The sequence below is a fragment of the Zonotrichia leucophrys genome, chromosome 4 (assembly GCF_028769735.1).
Source record: "Zonotrichia leucophrys gambelii isolate GWCS_2022_RI chromosome 4, RI_Zleu_2.0, whole genome shotgun sequence".
Taxonomy (NCBI): Eukaryota; Metazoa; Chordata; class Aves; order Passeriformes; family Passerellidae; genus Zonotrichia; species Zonotrichia leucophrys.
In genome coordinates this window covers 42,830,418-42,854,379 of record NC_088173.1, presented here as the reverse complement: position 1 = coordinate 42,854,379, position 23,962 = coordinate 42,830,418, and the positions used below count along the sequence as shown (strand labels likewise).

Here is a 23,962-nt window from a genome sequence, read left to right as displayed (position 1 = left end):
CAATCAGGGACTGCTGCTGGTCTGTTTATGCACCATTCTGTTGGCTTCCAAGTGAGAAAGGAGGAGCAAACAGAAGCCCAGGGCAGACTGCTTGTGGATGGTGTTTCATGTGGAGAGAGAGGCCCTGAACCTTGGTGCTGTCCAACTCCCCCTGTGCAGCAACAACAATTTCAACCCACTTCACTTAGGCCAGCTTCTTACCTGGAAAATCCTGGTTCAGCACATCCAAGGGCACCTGGAAATACAGGACATGTGAACAGAGACTGAAACCACAGGGCTGGTTCCAAATTCCTTTCCAATTCTCAATTATTCCACCTCTAGCTTCTGTCCTGCAGGGATGTTGGGAGTCCAGCTCGCCATGCAGCCCATTGCCAAACACCTGCTCACCCAGATAAAATTCCAGAAGGCATCCAGTAAAACAGGGGTAATCCATGCAAATAACAGTCTAGAATATAAGCCTTACTCTCAAGATCTAGCTAGAAATCCCCAGAGACATGCAGGTGGCTGAAGGGGCTGAAAATAGCTCTCCAGTCATCATATCCACACCAAGGGGCTGTACACACAGGTGTACATTTAGCAACCGAAATCCAGATATGCTGAGTGCCAGCAGCCAGGGAAAACCACCAAAGTTAACAGAAAAACACAGATAGAATTCTGCTCAGTCTCTGCCTTGACATTTGAAAATACTCTCCTTGCATGTTGCCAGAGCCATATTTTTGTTATTGCAGCTAGGCAAACAGATCAGCACCAGCCTCCCTTGCATGTTGTTTTTCTGGTGCTGGCATCCTCCCTTCTTGTATAATCCTAGCAGAATTCTTGCAAAAAAGAGTGACTGAAATAAACAGTTCTTTAGACAGATATCCCTACCAGAACTGGTGAGCTAGGTTTATTTAAAAATGGGGCACAGGGAACACCTTGCCCCTGTCTCAGAGAGAGGGCTGCATAAAACTGTTAGCAATGCTTTCTGGGATGGGGAAGGGAAACAACCCCACATCTTTTCTCTGCTACAGACAGCTTCCTAAGGCAAACACAAGATTTGTAAAGAACTGTGGAAGAGCCCAATGCCCTGCGAGGGGTGGCTGTGACCCATCTTCCCCCCCCTCCCCCAGTCCCACGCTCTCCTTGCAGGAGCACTGCTGATGTAACCTGAAAGCTCATTGCGTCATGCAGCTGCAGGGTGAGGGGTTTGTGCTTGGGGGAAAAGCTCAGGGCACACAACCAGGGACTTGGAACAGTTCTGGCCTTATGGACCCAGCCAGCAGGGTCTGGAAAAAGGGAGACATCCTGCAAGGTGACAGGAGCTAGGATGCTTGGCAGCATTGCCAGAAGAGCTCAGCCTCTTGAAGAAGCCTGGCAAGAACAACCAGGCCCTTGCTAAGCTTGGGTTTCCCTTAAAAAGTGGCTTTTTCTGTACAAGACACATGCAAATGCTACAGAGACAGCTCTGGCCATTATAGGCTACATTTGCTCTTTAGAAGTTACACAAATGATCCCAAATCTGGCCCTCTCCAGTACCAGCCTCCTTCAGGAAAAGTCTGCATGCTCATTACTCCAGGGTTTTCCTGGCACCTGACTCAGGACCACTTGTAAACCACAAATCCCATGGAGTCCCTTGTCCAGTCACAAGAAGATGAACTCCTCAATGCAGTGGGCAGAGCTGCAGTGGCTCTACCTCTTTCAGCCCTGCCCTGTCACCTTTCCTGCTTTGACTGAAGGCTCTCTGGGGGCAGGTCCAGCCCTTAATTCAGGTTTGCACACAGCTGGTCTAAACACAACTGTGATTATGAAGCCTGAAGTGTTTTTTTAATAGGACTCAAGGGATTTTTAATCTGATGTCTCAAAATTAGGAACCAGAGCTGTGACTCTTGGACTTTCTTACCTTCCACTAGCCCTGATGGCAAGATGTCCTTGTACTCAGCTCTGTTGCCTGCTGGTGAAAAACCGAAAAAAGCACAATAAAAGTGCAACCCCATGCACCCTTCCCCTCCGAAAGCCAGAGGTCTTGGTGCATTAACACACCTGCTTTCAGTTCCCAGCCACATTTTCCAGTGTTGGCCAGGCTGTTTATTTTAGGAAACCCATTTGCACACGCCCTTATAGGCAGAGTCAGGCTCTCCACTGCTATTCTGCAAAAGAAGAGAAGGCAAGATGAAGAGCACTTGGTCGCTGTGTGTTGCCTTGGCTGTCTCCTTGGGGATCATCTTTGTGGCAGGTAGGTGAACAATGAAAAAATGGAAAACTGGGATTAAGACATCAATGGCAGGTTTTGTGTCATTTACCCTGAATTATTCTAACAGTCAGGAGTCAAATCTCAAAGCCCACTCAAGCAGCTGTGCTTCAGTGGTGCTTGGACTGCTCAGGGTGTTTCTGCATCAGAGCAGTGGGATTTTAATTGCTGCCTGGAGGATAACTTGATGACTAGCTCCAAATTTAAGACTTGATAATTAGGCATTTTTCTCTCAGGTTCCTGAAGCAATAAACTGCAAATGTGCATGCTTGTTTTTCTGCAGTTCTAGGGAGCTTAGCTGCTAGAACTAAAGGCTTTCAAAATCTTCCTAGTAATCCTGCCGTACAGCTACAGCCAACTTATTCTGATTAAACTGTAGCTTATCATGTGACTCCACTGAATTTCTCGAAACCCTTGATTTCAACTGAGCTCAGCCTGTCCTTCCAGAACACTGCTCAGTGTGGCTCTCAGGTCTCTGGAGAGTGTGAATCCATCATGCTGCACATGGTGGATCTGGCCTGCAGGATGGAGTCAATGTTCAGGGATAATAATCCCAACAGCACAGACAGCTGCATCCCTGCATTTCCTGCAGCTTTTGCAAGAGGGCATCTTGCCGCTTACCCCAGGCAGTTCTGTTGGGCTTCACAATGTATCAAAGGACAAAGCAATAGTGGATGCTGAGAAATTTTGTCCAAAACACAGTCACATAAGTATTGAGGAGGGAGGGAACAGCTCAGTGCAGTAACTCAGGCATCAGGAAATCCAAACTGAGGACATTTAGAACAGCATTAGCAAATCTTGCATTTAAATACCTTCTCCCCAAGAGACTTCACTGGGTGACACATGGAGATACTGCAGGTAAAATCACTTTTTTTAGCATTGTAATCTTAAATAAAAAAATTGATGGAGCACCAGTAACTTTAACAGTGAAGCCAAGAGCATAACACAAGGAATTAAATCAGGGCAGTATTTTTAGAGCAGTCAGCAAGACCTGCATATGCATAAGATTGTGCTAATCTAATTTTAGAATTAAAGCCTGCTCTGAGAGGTTTTGGGACAACCCAAAAGCCAATAGGATCTGACTTGAACATTGGCTTTGGATGAAGGGTTGGGAAAGAACTGCACACGATGTTAAGTGGAATGCAGCACAGACAGCAGAGGAAGAGCTGTGTGATGGACAAAAAGCCAGAGGCTTCCCTTGAGCCAAAAGAGAGGCCAAGACAAGAAGCCAAGGACTAGAGAGGCTTTTCTGGGAGGCTTCTGCATCAGAGCAAAGAGCTCATGTGGAATGATGAGTTGGCAGAGAAGAAGCTTGGAGAACAAGTTAGGAAAGTGATTTCCTTCCCAAGCTAGGAAGTCCATAGAGAATCATATCCAGCAGGTCTACTGCTGCCCAAGGCCACAGAGGCAGCACTTGTAACCAGCAGGTGAACTCTAGGGTCACTGAGGCATCATTTTACACAGTATTGGAACCTTTTTCACAGTTAGGGTGCCTGTAACAATCTCAGAAACCCTGGAATGGAAGCAGATGAGACCAGGATATTACAGAGGAAGGAAGGACCAAGGCTTTTAAGTCCAAGTAACTCCAAAATCCTTTACAGACATGATTAACCCAGGTTTTTTTCAGCCTATTTCTTCTTTCTCCCTCTGATTAAACCAAGAGACAAGCAGAGCAGGCAAGAACTGAGATCCATTTGAGCCCAAAACAAACTGTCCTCATATGACAAAAATCACTGGGTCTGGTACTTGTAAGCAAGCTGAAGGTGCTGTAGCAAGAATGATGCAACATCAGAAACATCCCAAAAGCCTCTGAGTGACACCTGGCATGTTTCAGCTTGCTTTGACTGAGTTTCATATCGAGTAGCATGCTAGAAGAAGCAGTTTGGAGGGGTAAATCAGGACTGGAGTTTTCCCTGCAAACCACAAGCATTATCAGGGCCACCTGCTCTTCCCTGCCACGTCAGGGGACTGCCTTCTTTCTGGGTCCTCCTGGTTTTTGGCAGCTGTTCCCCCAGGAACCTGAAGGACAGGATACCACACAAGGAAAACTGACACATTGGCAAGGTCAGGGACATTTGTTTAGCGATCAGATCCAAACTGGGGTTTGGACTGCTCGAGCAGTTCTGGTGCATGACAGAGGAATCACACAACCAATTCCTAGTAAAAGAGCCCTTCAGTCACCAGTCCTCCCACCTGTACACACAGCAGGACACTGAGCTGAGCAGGAAGACAGCTGAACACATCTTTGCTAAGAGACTCACTTGTACCTGCTGCAACCTCAACTTAAACCAATCCAGGTGCTGTAATGGTGCATTGCTGGCATTTTCATCCCTTGGCTATCTTCTAGAGCAGCTTTCAAGGATTTTGCTATTGATTCTGGGATTGCCTATCCTGTGCTTGCAGGTTATCCAGTGGGTCCCAGCGATGAGGAGTACGTGCTGGTCAATAATAAGTGTCAGTGTGTAACAGTGACCTCAAAGTTTGTCCCCTCTCAAGAAAATCCTCAGGAAGAAGTCCTGGAGAGAAACATCCGCATCATGTAAGTGGCAGCCGGGTATTTCACAGAGATGGTGAGCAGGAGATGCAGTGTTATACCAGTTTTCTTTGCATTGTTTCTGATATCCCAGCACTGGTGAAGTGAATAGCTTTTCACGTGGGCTGCTTTCTGTGGTATCCTGAGTATTTCACTTTGCTAGGTGCTTTTCTGCCTCACATGAACCTCTCTGGTGTTTGTCACTTCAGATACAAAAAACATCTCCATGTTTTACGCAGACCAGTAGTAACTACACAAAATAGGCTGGAGAAGTAGATAATGACCTGTCAGAAGTTGATCTAACCTGAAACCAGATTGGGCCCATGACACTGGATTTACCTTCTGACCTGACAGAAAGCCTGGGAAAATAGTTAATGCCTAAACTGTCTCCCATGAGATAGAGCTCAGTTCAAGACCAGGACTTTGTCCTGTCCTCTCCTATAGTACTTACAAGGCAACCCCAAGCAGGAAGAATGATGCATCTGACTCCATGGTATCAGAAGGCTAAATAATTACCTTATTATACTATAACTATTTTATACTGCATTACACTAACAAGAACTATACTAAACTCAAGAACTCGTGACTGTCTGATGACCAGTAAACACAGCTTGGACCTGCTAGGCTAATTAACATAAACAATGTCCACCAGAATCCAATCGAGCAATCACCTTCAGGTAAATCATCTTCCAACACATTCCACATGTTCAAAAACACAGGAGGAGCAAATGAGACAAGAATTGTTTTGGTCATTCATCTCTCTGCCTCTCTCTGTTCAGAGGGCATGTGAATACCACACTCTCCACTCACACAAACCTAACAGAAATGTGTGTATCTCTGGGAAACAGCTGCAGGAGTGCTGTAGAGCTCACAACAGGAGAACCACTAATTAAACATCCCTGTCCATCAGCCTCAAGCATCTGCTAGCACAGAGTTTAACAAAAATTAACCCTCTCAGCCCTGTCACTTGCAAGTAGCACTTATTATCAATTGCTGCAGTCCTGTCGGGGAGGGTTGTTGCCTTTGAGGGTGCAGAGAACCAAGATTTGGAGAAGGGTCAGAATGTAAATAACATGAAGGAGATGAAAGTTTAGATTTGCTCAAAAGAGGGCAGACTGTTTAAAAAGCAGCTTTCATGCGAGTGACTCTCTCCCCACCTTTGCAGAGTCCCTCTGAAGGCTCGGGAGAACATCTCGGACCCCTTGTCCCCACTCAGGACCACCTTTGTCTACCGCCTGAGTGAACTGTAAGTAGTTTTAGTTCCTAACTTCACTTGCCAAGACTTAACCCTCAGCAGCTTTAAAAGATGTCAGAGGGCCAGATGTTCCCCTGGAACACCTACAAAGGGCGCAGCGCTCTCCTGGCTCTACATGCAGATGAGCAAGAAAGATTGGGGGTTCAGCAGGGGCATCTTTTCACCTAACTCCTCACACTTGTTCCATTTTCCATCTCTTCCAGATGCAAAAATTGTGAACCCATAGAAATTGATCTGGGCGGGGCCATCCACCAGGCCCAGCAGGGCAACTCCTGTGAAGAACCTCAGACATGCTACACCTACGACAGGAATGAGTGCTACAGCTCCCCTGTGCCCCTGCTGCACCACGGGGAGGTGATGCAGGTGCCAGCAGCTCTGACCCCAGACTCCTGCTTCGCCCAGTAGCTCGGCCCTCTGCTGTGCCAGAGCCTCAGAGCACCCCTGTTCCTATCCCTAATGTATGCAGAGCACCGCAGCACCTGGATGGCAGCACCCCAAATGCTGGCCCCTGCAGTAACCCAACGTGTCTCTTCCCATTTCCAACCTCAGCCTCGTGCCATCTCCCAAGAGCAGCTCCTGGCTTTCAGTCTCCCTGGCATGCTGCAATGCCATGCTGTGTCTCACACCACACAGACCAGACCCCCAGCAGATATAAGGCATTCCCCTGAAGTCAAGGGAATTACACTGATTTACAGCTCTGGGGAAGCTCTCCTTTTCAGGCTCCTGCGTGCCTCCCCCAGACATCAGCAGGAGTGTCTGTGCCCTTCCCTCCTTGAGCAATCTGAAGTGACCTTCACACAAGGCCTTTGATGACATTAGCAGCATTTATGCCCTTAGAAGAGAGTTGTAAAACCATAGTTGAGAGAAAAGATGAGGGACCCTTCTAGCACTTGGACATCTGCAAGCTTCCAGTTCTCCCAGATTCAGAGAAGATCAAAAGATACAGCTACCCTGAAGTGTTTTGCAAAGTTGCCAAGCCCTCAGCTGTGCCAGGAATACTCAGCTCTTCTGGGAGATGTTGGGCATTTTACTTTCCCCACTGCTTTACTGTTACTGCTGCCTTCTTCCACCCCTGCTCCTGGTTCAAGTGGTGAAAGGAAAAAAAATCAAGTAGGCTCAAATTTATTTACTTGTTCCTTCCTCATCTTGCATTTAAAACCTCAAAAAATTCTATAAATGCAACACAAATTGCTAGAGCAGGACCCTCATCCAGGGTTCAGAATTGGAGTGATGAAACAGCAAAACCTTATCCCCACAACTGTAGGTTTGTTAGTCTAACATTCAATAAACTTTTTTCTGCAATCAAGCTGTGTGTTGTATTCAATTCAATAAGAAGGCATAAAAGGAAGCCAAACCTATAATAATATTCTTTTCTCTTTCACAATTAATCAAACTCTCCCTAAATAACTGTTTGTATTTACAGGCAAAGTCTCCCAAAATACCAGAATAGAAATATTTCCATGCACTTGCAGAACCTCTGACAGATTGAGGCTGAACTGGTTTATCATTTTACAATCAGATCTGCATCACTGAGCTCCTTTGATTCCCAATCAGTGCAGGATCTGAGTCTCAAAATCCAAACATCACCTAAATTAACTCTTGAAAGTGCAATCCACAGATCAGAAGTTTTCACCACTCCTGAATAGAGTACTTTTAAGACAGGTAATCTGGAAGATATTAATTCATGTGCAAGGTGTCTGTCCTAAAGAAATAAAATCATGTGGGGCCAAATTTTGAAGAGCAAAGATATAAAGAAGGATTGACACAAATTATTCTGATGTTATATCACAGTTATGAAAAACAAACTTGCAAAAACACCATTTCCCCCTCTCCTTCATGCAAAAATAAGCCAATCCAAAGAAACACCAGGAGCAAAGGGCTTCTTGGCAGCCTAAGTATTGCAGTGGGTATGTATAACCCACCAAAATATGTCTCAAAGACATTTTCATTTTCAAAACCATTCCCCAGTCTCAGAATGCTGTGATGTTACAAGCTATTAGATCACAGCTATGAAGGAACATCTCAGAGGGAGAAATTAAACCTCTTTTCCATGCTACCTCTTTACTCCTCCTAAGACATGAAAAGACATTAAAAGGTTTTAATTCAAAACTAATAGTTTGGGGGTACTCAAGCAACGCTTAGGAAACCAGTCTGTCATTTCAAACAAACCTCTGCTATTCAGTTACTGCTGTACACGTGCTGGGTTCGACCTTTGAATAATGATGTGCAACAATTCCTCCCCTCAGAGAAAGAAACATTTGTGCTGCAGGCAAAGAGATGCCACAGCAAGCAAAGGTGAGGCTGAAAAGCCTCTGGTTCCACACAAATACCTCACATCAGGACCATCACACCATCAGCTGGACTGTTCTTCTCCCCCTGGAGCTGCAAGTGACTGTGCATTTCTCAAGCCATTACAGGAACATCCATCCCCCTGTTCCCTTGAACAGAACAACACAGCTCCTATGTTTCAAATCTGCAAATAATTTATGAGCCATGACCCAGAAATAAAGATTTCTGTTGGACTTAGAGATTTGATTTTTTAAATTTTGAGGGTTTTTTTTAAGGAAAAGAGCATTGACCCTGTTCTCAATTACAGAATTACAAATATTAACTCCAGGAAGACAAATTCCCTACAGCCATTAAGGGCTAGGAACTGACATGGAGCTTAAATGAAATGCTGGCAATCAAATACATTAAACATGTTCAAGTAAAGCCTCCCAAACATTATAAAAACTCCAGCTCTACAGTTCTTAATGGGATAAAAAGCTGGGGCTGATTACAGCAAAAGCAAAAGAGAGCCAAGAGCTGCCCATCTCCAAACTCCCAGGCTAGCATCACATGCAATTCTACCCCATCCATGAACTGTGCAGGCCCAACTACTGCTTAACTGATCGACAAAAAATAGAAATATAGAGCAGAGAAACACTTTAGTGCCCTAATAGCAACTTCAGTAACATCCTGCCCTTTTTTTCACTTTCTAAGAGAGCCTAATTTACCTTAAGAACAAAACCCATTCTTTTAAGTTTGAGTGTGTTGGTTCTCTGTTTGGCTTCTTTTAGAGCATGCTTAACCCATGTATCAACTGGGCAACAAAAGGAAAACCTTCTAATACACTGTCACAGAAAAAGTCCCTACAAAAGGCAATAACTCCATACTGGAAAACAATTAGTAATGAAAATCAGCCCAGTGTGCCAGAGATAACAGGCTTCGGGTGTAAATGCTCACACCAGGGCCCCCATTTTTTCACTTAGGAGCAATGAAGGTGGTGGTGAGTTAACTTTTGGTATTTTTGTTTAATAGGAATTGTTTGTTTGCTATTGGGTTTTTTAAGATGCTGGTTGGAAGCCAAATTAATTATGAAGTCTAGTTTTATAAAATGATTTTATATAAGAATTGGATGTTAATATTTATAGGTATTTGAGTTTTGTGGCTTCCTAAGTAAAAAACTTTGATTAAAAGCCCATAAAATTGGGATTTTTTTTCATTAAAAGCACTACAGAGAATAATCTCTTATATGCTGTTTGCTTAATAATGCATCTTTTCATATTAAAAGAGTAAAAATTGTTTAGGAAGATGATTTTTACTTGTGCTCTATTTGTATGTAATGAGACTGAATTAGTTTGTTTGTCTAACCTTGTTAAATGCCTTCGTAGAAATCCAAGCAATAGCCTTGCTCCTGTAGGGATAATGAGTATTTATTGTTTTGCTTTGGAGTGTGGATAAGGCTATTTTGCTCCCTGACTTTCTTAAGTAGTGTGGCTGTTCCTCACTTTAACTGCAAATGTGTTGCAGTCAGTCAGTGACATAACTGTGTTGGAGCAGTGGAGTGTGAAGCTGAGCACTCTTTCTGCTCTTTAGGTGGAGTTAAGCCTATGTAGTGGTGTTTAGGTTTTGCAAAACTTTGAGCTGTGGGTGCTGAAATAGGGATGGCCCATGGAGGTTATAGGCTTTAGTGGGTTCCTTGGCTGGGTCATTTAAGGGCTGTGCTGGAGGGCTCAATAAAGCTGCCTCAAAGTAGAGGTTAAAGCAAATGAACATAACGAATAGCTGGCAATGTAAATGTATTAAATGTTAATTTAACTCTTTTGGTGATGGAGGGCTTGCTGTTGTTCTATGCATGTGGTAACAGGTTTTTCTCTTACATTTGCAGTCATTTTGCTCTCCAGGTGATGCTAAACTTTTTTTTTTTTTTTTTTTTTTTTTTTTTTTTTGTGGGCTGTGTAGGTATGTGTAAGGGGATGTGCTTTACTTGCTTTAAAAGGTACAGGAAAGCCCAAACTCACCTGAGCTCCTCCATAGTAGCAGACATGTGCTTAGGTGGCTGCAGCTGGCTCTGAGATTCTGGCACACAAGGTGAAAAGCTTGCCAGTGAGAGAAGTGCTGGAGACTTAAATGGGCAGTTGTGTCCATGGTTTTATACTGTACCCCATTTGTACCTTAATGCTACTCTGGTAGATGTTGTCTGGCTGAACCTAAGCGCATTTATTGAACCAAATGTATTTACTACTGTTTGCTAAGTAAACTGTATCAAGGAATGACAATTATTCTACAGTGTAAGTAAGTAGGTGTCTAAAGAAAGTATAAGCTATGCAAATGAAGAAGTCTGCTTTCTATTCTCTTGATCAAAAGCTAAACTTAAAAAAGTTTAAACATAAAAGTTTAAACTTAAAAAAGACTAAACACGGATTAACCCTTTCTCCTCAATGAGAATTACTTTCTAATGCTGCTTCTTTAGTGACCATTTGAGACGTACTGAGAAGCGTTTTCCCTCCAAGTAGCTGAGAGGGGAGGAGAGCCAGCGCTGCTGGAGCAGTAAGACCGGGGTGCTGCGGCTAACTGCCCGGGGAGGCTGCAGCGGGGGCAGCTGCGGTCCGGGCCGGGCCCCGCTCCGTGGTTAACCCCTCAGGGCTGCCCACGCTCCGGTCTGAAGGAAGCGGGGCCGCCCAGGAGCCGCTTCTCCCCTCTGACCGCTCTGCCGCCAGGGGGCGCTTTGACGGAGAGTGCCTCCCGCACAGGTTTGTCCCTCGGCGGCGGCCGTCGAGGGCGGGATAAGATGGCGGCGACCGGCTGAGCCCTCGTGTGCTACGCTCCCTGTACCGGTGCCCGCAGCCATGTCGGGCCGTCAGGGCAACAAGCTGCCCAGCAACCTGCCCCAGCTGCAGAACCTCATCAAGCGCGACCCCACTTCCTACACCGAGGAGGTGCGGACAAGGGAGTGGAGTGGCTGGGGCGGGCTGCGGGACGGGGCACGGGGTACGGGCGGGTGTTGCTCAGCTGCCTCTGTTCTATGTGCGCAGTTCCTGCAGCAGTACCACCACTACCAGTCCCATGTGGAGATCTTCACCTTCCAGCCGGACAAGCCCAGTAAAGAGCTGGCCGAGCTGCTGATGTTCCTGGCGCAGGTGAGCCCCGGGCCCTAGCCCCGCAGTCGGCGCTGTGGCAGCCTGTGCTTGGTGAAATTCAATTAAATGTACAGCTTGCGTGGCCCTTGCCAGCCCTGTGAGGGAAGCGCAGGTGTGCTGTAGAGCTTTCTCTTGCCCTGTCCCTTGCAGGTTGCCCACTGCTACCCTGAGCACATGGCCAGCTTCCCGCAGCAGCTGAAGGAGCTACTCTCCTACCACCACACGGTCCTGGACCCCGACCTGCGCATGGTGAGACCGCCTTGGGCTCGCCCTGCTCTTGGTGTGAGCTGAGAGCTTGGGATTTGTTTGTCAATGAAGAGAAGCTGGAGAGGGATGTGAAATTTGGTTTCTCTTGCAGACTTTCTGTAAGGCTCTGATATTGTTGAGAAACAAGAATCTAATAAATCCCACGAGTCTGCTGGAGCTCTTCTTTCAACTGCTGCGGTGCCACGATAAACTGCTACGGAAGGTAAGGTGTGCTGACAAAAACCTGCATCTCCAGTGGGTTTTGACCAACTTGTGGGGTAATGGCAGAATAGGCAGTTCTTCTCTGCATGGTTGGGAAAGTCAAGTTTAAAATAGCTCAGCTGTTAGAGCAGTCAGTGCTGGAGGCAGGGCTCCAGCTCTGTGTTGGACTAATAACAGTTTTCCTGCTGTAAACACCTTGCTGTTGTAGGTTGTAGGTTCATCCTGTTTGGGATTGAGCAGTTTGGTTGTGTCTGCAGTTGAAAAACCTGGCTGTCAGAACAGGCTTGAATGAGGCAGGGGCAGGATTTGAAGCCGTATTTGATGCTGTTCATTGTCCTGCCTTGCTGTACTGTGAATTCAGTATGATTTTGAAATCCATGAGTCTCCACAGGATGCCTTCCTGTGTGTTTTCCTGCTGTAAGCCAGTGATGTTCTCAGAGGTGATCAGCTGGGTTATGTCAGTGCTTGGGCACAGGGTGTGTGTTCCTGTGTGTTACTCCCTGTCATCTCTCCACTTGCAGACTTTGTACACTCACATTGTGACAGACATCAAGAATGTCAACGCCAAACACAAGAACAATAAAGTGAACACAGTAGGTGCCTTTCTTGTGTACTTTGAACTGAGCTGCTGCTGTTGTAGAAGACTTCTAAAGACATGTTTTCAACTTGTTCTGTAGGCACTGCAGAACTTCATGTACACCATGTTGAGAGACAGCAATCCCACTGCTGCCAAGATATCTCTGGATGTGATGATAGAGCTTTACAGAAGAAATATTTGGTGGGTCTGGCAGGCTTGTGTCCATTTGCCACTTACTGTGGGGCACACGGGTGTCCTTTGTGGCACATAGCACAACACAATGCAAGTCACAGTGACTTAAATAGATTTCCTACTTGTACCCCAGTGGAGTTGTAACTTGTACCAAAGAATTTAGCTGAGAAGAAATAATGTCTTGTGTGAAATGAGTTACTTAAATATTTGCTGAGAACTAATTTTCTGAGAAGATAAAATTGCCAGACTTGAAATAAGATATGGCTTGTTTTTTTCCAGGAATGATGCCAAAACAGTCAATGTAATCACAACTGCCTGCTTTTCCAAAGTGACCAAGGTGAGGACAGAAATCACTCATACACTGGATGTTACCTTGGCTACCTTCTTCATGTGAATGTAACTTAATATGCTGTTATAGCAAACAAACTTCACTGATTTGTCTGTTGCTTGTTTAGTTCTCAAAATAACCCTCATAGGAGGAGGTGGAGCTTAGCAGCTTATCTTGTAACAAGTGTAGCCTGGTGGAGGGAGTGTGGATGTTCTTTTCACTGCTCTTCAGAACAGACTATCAGGATATCACCTCCTTAATATTAGCACTGTGAGCCTATGGTTAACTGAGGAGAGCAGCTGACCTGACTGAATATTGGGCCTTCTGCCTTGGCTCTGGAGGCTTTAAAAACTTGTCCTATGGCTGGAGTTTTTAAGTTTTTAAAGTTTTTAAACCACTTTTGGACCTGTGAAGGTCCAAAAGTGGTTCCATTCAATAACAGTCAGCCAACCAAGACTAAAAACCTAACCAGCAAAATTACCTGAATTAATGCAGGATGAGAGCTCTGAGCATCACCTTGGCTCTTGCCTGTGTAGGGCCTCCTGACGGTGTTGACATGGAGCAACTGCATTGAAATAATTTTGCAGGATGATAAGACAATTGGCAGCTTTGAATTTTGCCTTGTGGCAACTCAGGTGCTCTTTGGTTCTGATTGCCTCTGAGCAATGATGGGCAGCTCAGGTTGTCTGGGTTTGTAAGACGCTTGTGGCTCTCAGGCTGTAACTTGGTTTATTTTCTGATCTTTATTTTCAGATCTATGCCTATTAAAAAAAACTGGTTAAGTCTTTGCATGGCTTAAGGTGTGGATGTCGGGTGGTTATAAATTCTGATCATGTAGGTCAGCTTGTGCCACATGATCTCATTTGACTTTTCAGGTGTTAGTTGCTAGTTTGAAGTTCTTCCTTGGGAAAGATGAGGATGAGAAACAGGGCAGCGAGTCGGAGTCTGAGGTGGGTGTTGTGACCAAATATTTCCCTTCTCTGATTTTCAGACCTGTTATTGGTTCTGTTATCTTGGTGACTGGCTTTGCCAGTCTGTCTGCCTTGCTGCTACTCACTGACCTGTCTAGTTGTCACCAGATGTTTCTGTGATTGACAAACAATTTCAGTGTCTGACATCTGGCCCCAGGATGTCTGTCTGTCTCTCTGTTAAAAGAGAAACACTAAGCTCTTTTTTTTAGGTGCTGGTACCTATGTGTTCTGAAGCTTAGTAAGGGGGATAGTTTTCAGAGTATGTGGTACTGAAAAATATTTGTAGTTTGTTACTGTGCTTGCCATTTGGAGCCTGGGTCACCTGAGTGTTGTGTTCCTTCCCCAAGGATGATGGCCCCACGGCCAGGGATCTGATGATGCGCTATGCCACCAACAAGAAAACCACCAAGCGCAAGAAGAAACTGGAGAAAGCCATGAAAGTCCTCAAGGTGAGGAGAGGGCTGTCTGACTTCCCATCACCTTGGATTAATCCTTCTAGTATGGAAGTCCTGTTGTTGCCCTGCTTGTTTAGCTGCAGATGGCAGATAGTGCTTGTGGTTGAAAATAGGGATAGTTTTTAAAATCTTCTTCAAGAGGCAACAGTCTTTTGACAGCAACCTTGAAACTTTAGGACTTTACTCACGAAAAGAGAAATGTATTTTACTCTTGTTTCCATGCAGAAGCAGAAAAAGAAGAGCAAGCCAGAGGTGTTCAACTTCTCTGCCATTCACTTGATTCATGATCCCCAAGGTGAGTGTGCAGTGAATTCTCTTAGTGCAATTTGGTTAATCTAACAGCACTTGATTTGGTTGTCATCTATTCCAGTGAACCTCTGGCGATCTCATGTTCTCAGATCAACCCAAAATGCATCTAAACATTCAGTTTTCAATGCTGACCCAGTGCTTATGGTGTTGGAGAACATCTGCTGGCTCTCTCTGCTGAACCTGTGCACAGCAGGCCTTTTAGGCATATGAGAAGGGAAATAACCTATTGGAATAAGTGCTTTGGTCACTTTGAATTTCTGTGAAAGGGCACTGGGCCTTGAAAATAAGAATGAATCAAACTGCCTTTTGTGACTGTAATCCCATTTGAGTTCTGAGTTGTGTTCATTCAGTTTTCTGCAAAACTATTTTTGCCATTTCCAGACTTTGCTGAGAAACTGCTGAAGCAGCTGGAGAACTGCAAGGAGCGATTTGAAGTGAAGATGATGCTCATGGACCTAATATCCAGGCTTGTTGGAATACATGAGGTATGTAGCTTTAATTTTTCTCTATGTCCAAAAGTGTGTAGGGAAGGTCAAGGAATTGCCAGGAGGCATAATGTAATGGTAGTGGTACAGACCTTGTGGGACTAAGTAAGCACTCATAGAAAAAGCTATTGGTCTGGAATAGAGGAGCTGAACCTAAAAAATACAGGAGAACTTGGTGCTTCAAGACCTTCCGGGGAAGCTGCTCGTGCTGACCACGGAGTTTTCAGGTGGTGCTGAACAAGAAGGAAACTGCACTTGGAGGATTCTATGTGGACTACCCAGTAATAAAGTATTAGCGCTGAATTAAGTGAAGAGTAATCCAGTGCAAGTTGGGCATTTAAGGATTTAAGTGATAAGGGCTAGGTGCAAAGGGACTGCAGCTGTATTTACCTTGGTGCCGTTCATTTCCTCGTCCCACAAATATGAAACTCAACATAGGAGACAACATTTTGCTCTAAAATCTGAGGCATTTGGGGAGCACACTAGAATGAGATGGTTTTACCATGTATCAGCTTATGAAGGTGATCTCAAGTTCTAAGACAAGAAGATAATATGTTGTAATTTGCCTTGCAGCTGTTTCTTTTTAATTTCTACCCCTTTGTTCAGAGGTTCCTCCAGCCCCATCAGAGGGGTAAGTAGCTACTCCAGGTACTGCTGATCCCTCATATCTCATGTACAGGCAGTTGATAGAAGTGGCAGTGGAAGTGGACAGGTAGCAGTGGTTTGGTGGGAAGCAGGAGTAGTCCAGTGTGGACAAAGGAAGTACAAGTCCCTGACTGCGAGAAGTGCCAAGTGATTTGGGCTTCTGTGGAGGCTGTGTGCACTCAGGGCTCCTTACCTGAGGATTTGAGCAAAGGAATAAAAGCAATCTGAGTCCCTAATCCTGACCAGCTAAGCTAAGCATGGTTGCCTTATGCTGCTTCCTTTTACTGGGGTTTGACTGCAGTGCTGGAGCATTTCCTTTTGCTTCAGCTGGCTGTTGTGGAGGCCACAGGAGTTCCTAATGCTTGGTGGGAGAGGAGAAACAACTGTCCCAAAGAAGTCCAGGCTGAATGGTTTTGGGCCTGACTGAGCAGCTTGTTGAGTTTTAAAGGATGTGTTTATTGGCTGGAGCAAGCTGCAGCAATGTTTTGGTATCTTCTTCCTCCTTTTCTTCCAGAAGTGACAAAGATTCTTCTGTTTGCTGCACAGGCTTCACATCAGCTGGTACCACCTGAGGTCAGTGTTCTCCCTGTGATGGATATTAAATGGGCAGCAGGGCAGCATGGAAATGCAACTGAGTGTGTGTGTGGGGAGGGGGAAGGGGAATTGCTCAGACTGGTTGGAAAAGCTTACGGTAATTACAGCAATTTTTGCAAGTTCTAAGGCATTGTTTCATAAAGGGGGGGGAAAAGTTGATTTTCTGCAAGAAAATTTTAGAAAATACTTGTGGGCTGTACTGACATATCCTAATGTCTTTCTATGAAAAAGGATGTGTCTGTTAATAACACCAAAGCGTGTTTTGATTAAATATATGTTTTTTTTTAATTTTCAGATTATCCAGTCAGTGTTGATGACCATTGCCAACAACTTTGTCACAGACAAGAATTCTGGAGAGGTCATGACTGTAGGGTGGGTACAGAATTGTATGAGTCATGTCAAACTCCAGATGTGATAAAATACATGGTTTTTTTAACCAGTTGCTGCTTATTCCTTGTTACTATGCTATGTTACTTGTGCTATGCTTTCAAGAAGCTGCTTGAGTTAAAAGTATGTTAGCTTCAATGTTCTGGTTTTTTTGCTGGGAGTATTTGATGGTTTTCTCCTCTTACACTGTGTGTTGTATAAATGCTGTATAAGGTTCTTCAAGGTTCAGGTAATTAATTCTGTAAGTGGTGCTTTCTCCTAACTGGTGTTGAGAAAATAACTGATTTTCCTTATTTTTAGGATCAATGCAATAAAAGAAATCACTGCAAGGTGTCCCTTAGCCATGACTGAAGATCTGCTCCAAGACCTTGTTCAGTACAAGACGCATAAAAATAAAAGTAAATATTACATGGATACCACTTTAAACTCTTTCTTTTTTTCTGTGTTATGTGATCTTCAGTTACAGCCTTCATGGAAGTGCTGTCCTAATTGGTTTTTATGGGCTCAGACCACTTTGAGTGGTTGGGGTCCATCTCTCTATTTGGAGTGTATAGCCATGGGAGACAAAACAGTCCAAGGGTAGAGGAACTAATTGACAAAAATAAAGCAAGGGATTGTTAAGAAGAGTTAGCCCTGAGGAAGTGCTGTGTTCTATACCAGAGAAATCAGAGGGAACCATAAGCTCAGAGAAGACTTGAGTCAGTTGTAAAATCTCCACACAGCTGGAGATCTGTGTGGGCTTTTGGTTTGCTCAGAGTTCTGTTTTTTTTCCTGACTGTCTCATTTCTTGGGCAGATGTGATGATGTCCGCAAGAACTCTGATACACCTGTTCCGCTCTCTGAATCCAGAGATGCTGCAGAAGAAGTTCAGGGTAAGTGTTTCATGTGTTCTGCACTCACTAAAAACTGATGTGCTCAAAAATGATGAGAATTGGTCTCAGTATCCTTTTGAGAAGGTGGAGTCAAGTCTGTGTTGTTCCTCTGCCTGCTGCATTTGGACATGGTGTGCTATCCACATTTTGTTAGTTCACATTCATCTAACTCATGGTTAGGTCATGCTCCTGAAGTTGAGCTGTTTTCCAAGACGCATTGACCTTCAGTTATTAAACTCTGCCACATGGAGTAAGGGAAGGTCTTTGGAGCCATGCCCTCCTATTCTTTTAGGTATTTTCATGGATGGATGGATATTACAGTAGCAGCCTGCTCAATGTGTGTTTTGTTAATGTACAGGGTAAGCCTACGGAAGCCTCAGTGGAAGCCAGGATTCATGAATATGGAGAACTGGATGCCAAAGACTACATTCCAGGAGCAGAAGTACTAGAGGTGGAGGATCAAAAGGAAAAGGGAGGAACCCAAGAGGAAGGTTGGCCTTTTTTCTTTAAAAATTCTGGTTTGGGCATCGCTGTCACTAAGATTTTATGTGGACATGGAACCTGGTGTTTGTGCATTTCATTTCCTGCTGTGCTTTGTCTTGCACATGTCTGTCCTTGGGTAAGTGCAGTTTGCTCCTGGATTTTGGTACTATGTTGCTTTTTATGATACACACCAAGATGAGAAGCAGAGGGACAGACAGTACAGCTGTGAACTTTGTGTTCAGCTTCTCCTAAATAAAACTTTCTGAATATTGTAGAACACCAAAACAGTAGTTGGGTATTATATTTGGCTTATTGAGTTCAGTTCCTGTGTAAATGCTTTACACACCCTGGAACCCGTGCCTGAGTTGGAAAAGAGATGGAAGAGTCTTTAAAAGCAAGGCAGAGTTTGGTGAATGAAGTCTGAGTGCCTTGAAGATGCTGCAGGGGCTGGAGGAATGTAGGCTGTGTAGTGATCACTGTAACACCGGGCTTGGCTGCTGCAGCTGCGAACTTCGGCACTACAGCCAGCACGGCAGTGAAGAGCCATGCTTTGACTGTCTGAACTAAGCCAGCTATAAACCACAGTACTTCTCTTGTTGGGTTGGTTTAGGTGGCTAGGAGTGGGGAACAGTATTGCTTATGAGGTAATCAGCCTGTTAATTCCTGTGGTGCTTCAGGCTGTCCCAAATGCACCTTGTTTTCAGGATCTTGCCCTGGAGATGACAACTGAGCTTTGCAGAGCATAGTATGATTTTTGTCCCAGGACAAAATGAAGTTGGGAAATAAGTGAAATAAATGAAAGGCAATGAGAACAGGCTGATAACTGATGGCAGCATCAATTATTGCCAGTCGGGGTAGTGAAGGTGAATTTGTGTTAACAGTTCTTTACTTGTTCTGTGAGCAGATGGCTGGGAAAGTGCTAGCCTGAGTGAGGAGGAGGACAATGACGATGGAGAATGGATTGATGTGCATCACTCCTCGGATGAGGAGCAGCAACAATTAGTGAGTTCCAAGTCTCTTCTACGCCAACTACATATGAGTCTTGTTGATCACAGAGCAGATCCTCTTGCTCTTCACCCTCATGGAGCTGCTCTTAAATACCTACCCAGGCTTTCAGAGCAAGCTGTCCTGAAGCAGTGAGGCTGAAGTGCTGTTCAGCAGTGCTGCTGAAGTACACATGCTGTTAAGGGTGGGAGGGGAGAAGGAGGAATTATATCTCAGGGCTCAATGCCTTCAGAGCTGTGACAATCAGCTGAGAGCTTGTACTCCCAAAATCTGATGTGCATGCACTCCATTCAGACACTAGATGTTGGATATGAGACAAGGAAAAATCCTGACATCTGTTTGTAGCATTTCCCAACAATATTGCCATTGCATGCTCTGTATTTGGGAGGCAAGGCTCATGGATTGTGGCACAGGACTGGGATGCAAAGCTCTGATTGTTCTGTACCATTTTCTTTTCCAAAGGCAGAAAAAGTGAAAAGCATGCCCATAGAGGAACGAAAAGCCAAAGCTGCTGCAGTCAGTACAAGCAGGCTGCTAACTCAGGAAGACTTCAAGAAAATACGTCTTGCCCAGCTTTCCAGAGAACTTAATTCTGCACCTGGCAAAGCTGCAAAGCGGAAATATATTGAAATAGATGATGAAGAGGAGGAGGAGGGCAGGTAGGATATGGGCTGTTGAGTGCTTTTTCTCACTTATCCTCTCCTGATGCAGCTGTTCATTGCAGTAGGGCACAGAGCTCTGCTGCTGATCAGTGTTCCCTGGTAACAGCCAGAGCCTAGAGTGGATCCTGGGTTTGGGGGTTGGTTTATACCTGGGAAAAATATCATCAGGAGCTTGTGCAAGGTCTGAGACTGTTTGACTTTTTCAGGCCTAGAGGTATGAGAGGGGGTGTTTTGTGGCAGTAGCTGCCTGGTTATAGCTCCAGTGTTTCTTACACCTGGTGAAAAAAAGTAGGACTTGAAATATAAGTGGGTGACTTTTGTAATGGATATCCCAAACATGAGGAGCATCCTGAAGGGAACAAGAAGTGTTTGTGTCTAAATTGATGGTGAGACAGTGGCCTAGGATGGGTGAGAGACAAAGGGTGAAGTGGGCATCTTGTTTTCCTTGCCAGCTGAAGCTTTGTGTGGTGACATTTATTGGATTTGTGTGTAGGGGGGAGTTGCTTTCACTCAGAGATATTGAACATCTGCATAAGAAGCCCAAGTCAGACAAGGAGACCAGATTGGCAACTGCAAAGGTGAGGTACTGGTGTGTCCTGTATCCTGTCCCTCTGGGTCTGGGTTTGTCTTCTGCAGGAGGAAGTGCTGAGGCTGCATTTCAAAGGTAGGTGCCAAGCTGCCATGTGGGTTTTGAGAGGTTTGGTTCTTTGCTGTTGCATCTTGGCTGTGACACATACAGTGTCCTGGTGGTCACATGTGACCATGAAAATGCAAACAGATGCAATTTTCACTGTGACTTAAGAAATACAGCCAGTATGGGAGAAGCCATGTATGAACACAGTCATGCGGAACCCAGATTTGTTGCTATTGCCATAGAACCTGTTACCATCAGGCAGGTGATGTTGATAGTAGGTGAAGGAAAATGACCCCTTATTACTCTATTGCGCTCTCTATTCTAGGCTGGAAAAACAGACAGAAAAGAATTTGTGAAAAAGAAAACCAAAATTAACCCATTTGCCAGCTCTTCCAATAAAGAAAAGCAGAAGAACAAGAACTTCATGATGATTAGGTACAGCCATAGTGTCCGGACCAAGAACAAGCGTTCCTTTAGGGAGAAACAGGTAATGTTTCATGGTGGAGATGGATGGGGCAGTGTGAGCAGTGATTTGTGGTACAGGTGTGGTGCTCCCTACTTTCTGGCCTGAGGTGCTGTTCCTGTAACTCTGAGAAAGCCTGTGGCTTGGCTTGCCCCACTCCTGCCCCAGAGGAAGAGCTGCTTTGCAGATTGTTGTTCACTCTCCATAGTCTGACCTATCACAGACTCATCTGTTCTGGCATAGAGGTCATCTAATAGCTTGTCATAAATGTTCCTGAGGAATAGAAGCAAATGCTGTTCAGTTAAGCAGTAGTTTGACACTAATGCTGCTCTCAGTGGTGAAGCCCCTGCCAGTCTAGGGTTTTACAAGGTGTTGCTTATTCAACTCATCCAAATGCGTTCAAGAAACTTTACAATAATCCAGTGGTCCAGTTGTTTTTTCTTCCCAGATGGTGTTTTGTGCAAGTGTTTACATGCAGCTTGAACTTAGAGTTGTTTCCAGGAGCATACACTTTATCCAAATGATATTTGTCTGCAATTTCTTGCCTTAGGAAGGGCAACGCAGGAGCTATTAGTAGACTCAGTAGAGAATATCTGAAGCTTTTCTGTTGATCAGGAGCATGTAGTCTAATACTAGTACATGTCCTCTGTACATGTTTATTTGGCATCATTCTGCCTCACTTCAGTTAAGGCTGACAACATTGAAACCAGCTCTCAAAACACACACAATAGGCTGCAAATGAACAATAAACTGCAAACAGGCACTTTAAAAACCTGCTGTTTACAGTTATACTTGGCTCAGTTATTCTAAAAAAACATCTTGAAGCATTTTGTCCTCACTGAAGTTTTAAATTCAAATGTAATGCCTAAACAGCATTTATTCATACTTTTTTCCCCCATGAAAGTTAGGCTGCAGCACCAGTCTGTTAACCATGAGTGTTTTGAGTGGGTAGGAGGATCTTCGTTGTATGGCACTGCATTCTGCTGTGCTTTTTGGTGCTAAGATAAAATGGCCTGCTTGCTACAGTCCAGAGCTAGCTTCTCTACTAGGAGCTACTACTGCATCACAGTACTACTGTGTTTTAAGTACTACATCACATTACTATACGTTTGAAGCTATTACTTAAAACAAGTTGTATGTACAGTAAGATCTCTTTAGGATGATAATGACACTTGTAAAAATTTCTCCTTCCCCCTTGAAAAGTAATTTTGTAATACTTCACGAAACACCAATTTTACTTACCTCTCAGCTGAACTGTAACTTTCTAGGTATCTTTTGCTCAAAGTGAGTCAGAGTAGTTTGTTCTCATCTTCATTGTGTAGGATCTGGTCATGCCTAGCTCTTTAATTGTACTGTGGAGTTTAGGTACATAACCCCAGTGTTTCTGCCACTCTAACTGTTAGCATTTGCATTGCTCCCTGTCTGAGCTGATGAGCTCCTAGTGTTTTTATCAGAGGTTAAAGAAATTGAAAAGAGTTCTAATGTGGTAGTGTTGCTTTCTCAGTTATGCTCCTTACCTGAATATTCCCCTCTTGTTTTGTGGTTAGCTGGCTCTTAGAGATGCACTTCTGAAAAAGAGAAAACAGCTGCTAAAATAAATGCTGGAGAGAGCTTCATCACCCTTGGAGAAGTTGCCCTGGACATGCTGATTTGCACCTACCATCACCCTGGGGGAAAGGAGGACTGTGGTGCCTTATGGATTTAGCTCTGATCTGTTTGGAAATGCAAATGGAACTCCTGCTAGCTGGTGGATGCTGCATCAATAGGACACAGGCCTTAATCCTTGGAGGATTTTAATTTTGTTTTAAAGTGTTCTAGGGAAGAAGGCAATTATATTTTTATTTCATGTAATTTACTTACAGTGGGTTTTGTATGTGTACGTATTAAAATACACAACAGTAAGGTAAAAATTCTACCTGAGGCAATTATTGACTAAGACACAGAAAGCAAAAATATTCTGGTCAGTCTATAAAGCATGTGGGTGTAGTGTCTGTGCCTATCTTAGGGGACTGTCTGTACAGATGGAGTGAGCTGTTGTGTGAGTAGCTGGCTTTGACCAATTTAATAATACCAAGTTCAGCTGTGATGCAGCTAAAATTAATTCAAGCATTGTGGGGAAGAACAGTTCATTATAGCTTACTAAGAAAAGAAAAATACAACTAGTGTATTGGGAGATAAGGGTTTTTTGTTGCTATTTAAATACAAAAAAAAAATCACATACCAGAGAAAAAAAGGAACGTTTTTCTATTGTGGTGTGCCTTCTGCTGGGACTTGCCAAGTGTGACTCTTGGCAAGTACATGCAAAAATCACATTGGTGTCTGAATTCTTTGTCTAAGGTTGAACTTGTGCTTTAGCCTTGACCTCTCTTGGGACCATTAATGGCTTCTTTGTACCTTTCCCAGCCACCTGTTCTAATGGAGTTGATCAAGTATTTATAACTTGATGGAGTTATTTATACTGTCCTTTTTCCAAGTCTGTTAGAGATTGATTTCTTTGTGATGCAGAAACAGGTGCCACAGGCACAGTACAATGGCAATGCATTTGGTGGGGTGCTTTTTTCCTGTCTTTTTAGGAAGCCAGATTCATGTTCTTATCCCATGTAGGAATTCACTTAACTTAGGTATTGGTTTAATATGTATTTGTAATAACTTTAATTCTTTTGTATGGATTTTGTTTGTTTTGTCACACTGCTTCCTAGAGCAAAAAACCTTAGAGAAGCTTAAGGGAAAGAAGGACAGAGAGTAGGGTGGGGTTTTTTGGGGTGTTTTTTGTTTGTTTTTTTTTTTTTTTTTTTTACAGCTCTGTTTTATTCCAATTGTACGTTCCTGCTGAGGGAAGGGGAGGGATTGGTACTCAGCAGGGAGCGCAGTGAGTTCTCAGGTGGAGGAGCCACCTGTAGCTGGGAACCAGAGCGCTGTTGGGGTGGAGTGTGGAGCAGGGGCTGGAGGCAAAGGTAGCGGGGAGGAGAAGGCAAGTACAATCTGTACACCACAGTTGTACTGCTAGGGGCGTTT

General features: G+C 44.3%; 2 protein-coding genes across 2 annotated transcripts; both read left to right on the top strand.

Moving 5' to 3' along the window:
* The first annotated feature begins 2,062 nt into the window (after window positions 1-2,062).
* Window positions 2,063-7,331, top strand: JCHAIN (joining chain of multimeric IgA and IgM). The gene is made up of 4 exons (XM_064711385.1): window positions 2,063-2,212; window positions 4,631-4,766; window positions 5,926-6,006; window positions 6,219-7,331. Exons 1-4 carry the CDS (start codon window positions 2,149-2,151, stop codon window positions 6,418-6,420), a joined length of 483 nt encoding a protein of 160 aa, XP_064567455.1. The 5' UTR covers window positions 2,063-2,148; the 3' UTR covers window positions 6,421-7,331.
* A 3,688-nt stretch (window positions 7,332-11,019) lies between these two features.
* Window positions 11,020-23,559, top strand: SDAD1 (SDA1 domain containing 1). Its single transcript, XM_064711371.1, has 22 exons — window positions 11,020-11,216; window positions 11,313-11,417; window positions 11,568-11,666; window positions 11,776-11,886; window positions 12,407-12,478; window positions 12,563-12,663; window positions 12,934-12,991; window positions 13,858-13,932; window positions 14,301-14,402; window positions 14,634-14,703; window positions 15,099-15,202; window positions 15,776-15,833; window positions 16,362-16,420; window positions 16,737-16,813; window positions 17,129-17,226; window positions 17,624-17,700; window positions 18,059-18,191; window positions 19,088-19,185; window positions 19,651-19,847; window positions 20,344-20,428; window positions 20,810-20,971; window positions 22,495-23,559. The coding sequence occupies exons 1-22, from the start codon at window positions 11,127-11,129 to the stop codon at window positions 22,543-22,545; spliced, it is 2,082 nt and encodes a 693-aa protein (XP_064567441.1). The 5' UTR covers window positions 11,020-11,126; the 3' UTR covers window positions 22,546-23,559.
* The last annotated feature ends 403 nt before the right edge of the window (window positions 23,560-23,962 follow it).

What these genes read in the sequence shown, in the direction of transcription:
- SDAD1 (XM_064711371.1), top strand. Translation starts at nt 11,127, where the DNA reads ATGTCGGGCCGTCAGGGCAACAAGCTGCCCAGCAACCTGCCCCAGCTG. An exon ending in TGCTGATGTTCCTGGCGCAG is followed by an intron (nt 11,418 to 11,567) that starts GTGAGCCCCGGG and finishes TGTCCCTTGCAG; the next exon opens with GTTGCCCACTGCTACCCTGA. An exon ending in GAAGAGGAGGAGGAGGGCAG is followed by an intron (nt 19,848 to 20,343) that starts GTAGGATATGGG and finishes ATTTGTGTGTAG; the next exon opens with GGGGGAGTTGCTTTCACTCA.
- JCHAIN (XM_064711385.1), top strand. Translation starts at nt 2,149, where the DNA reads ATGAAGAGCACTTGGTCGCTGTGTGTTGCCTTGGCTGTCTCCTTGGGG. An exon ending in GGGGATCATCTTTGTGGCAG is followed by an intron (nt 2,213 to 4,630) that starts GTAGGTGAACAA and finishes CTGTGCTTGCAG; the next exon opens with GTTATCCAGTGGGTCCCAGC. An exon ending in GTCTACCGCCTGAGTGAACT is followed by an intron (nt 6,007 to 6,218) that starts GTAAGTAGTTTT and finishes CATCTCTTCCAG; the next exon opens with ATGCAAAAATTGTGAACCCA.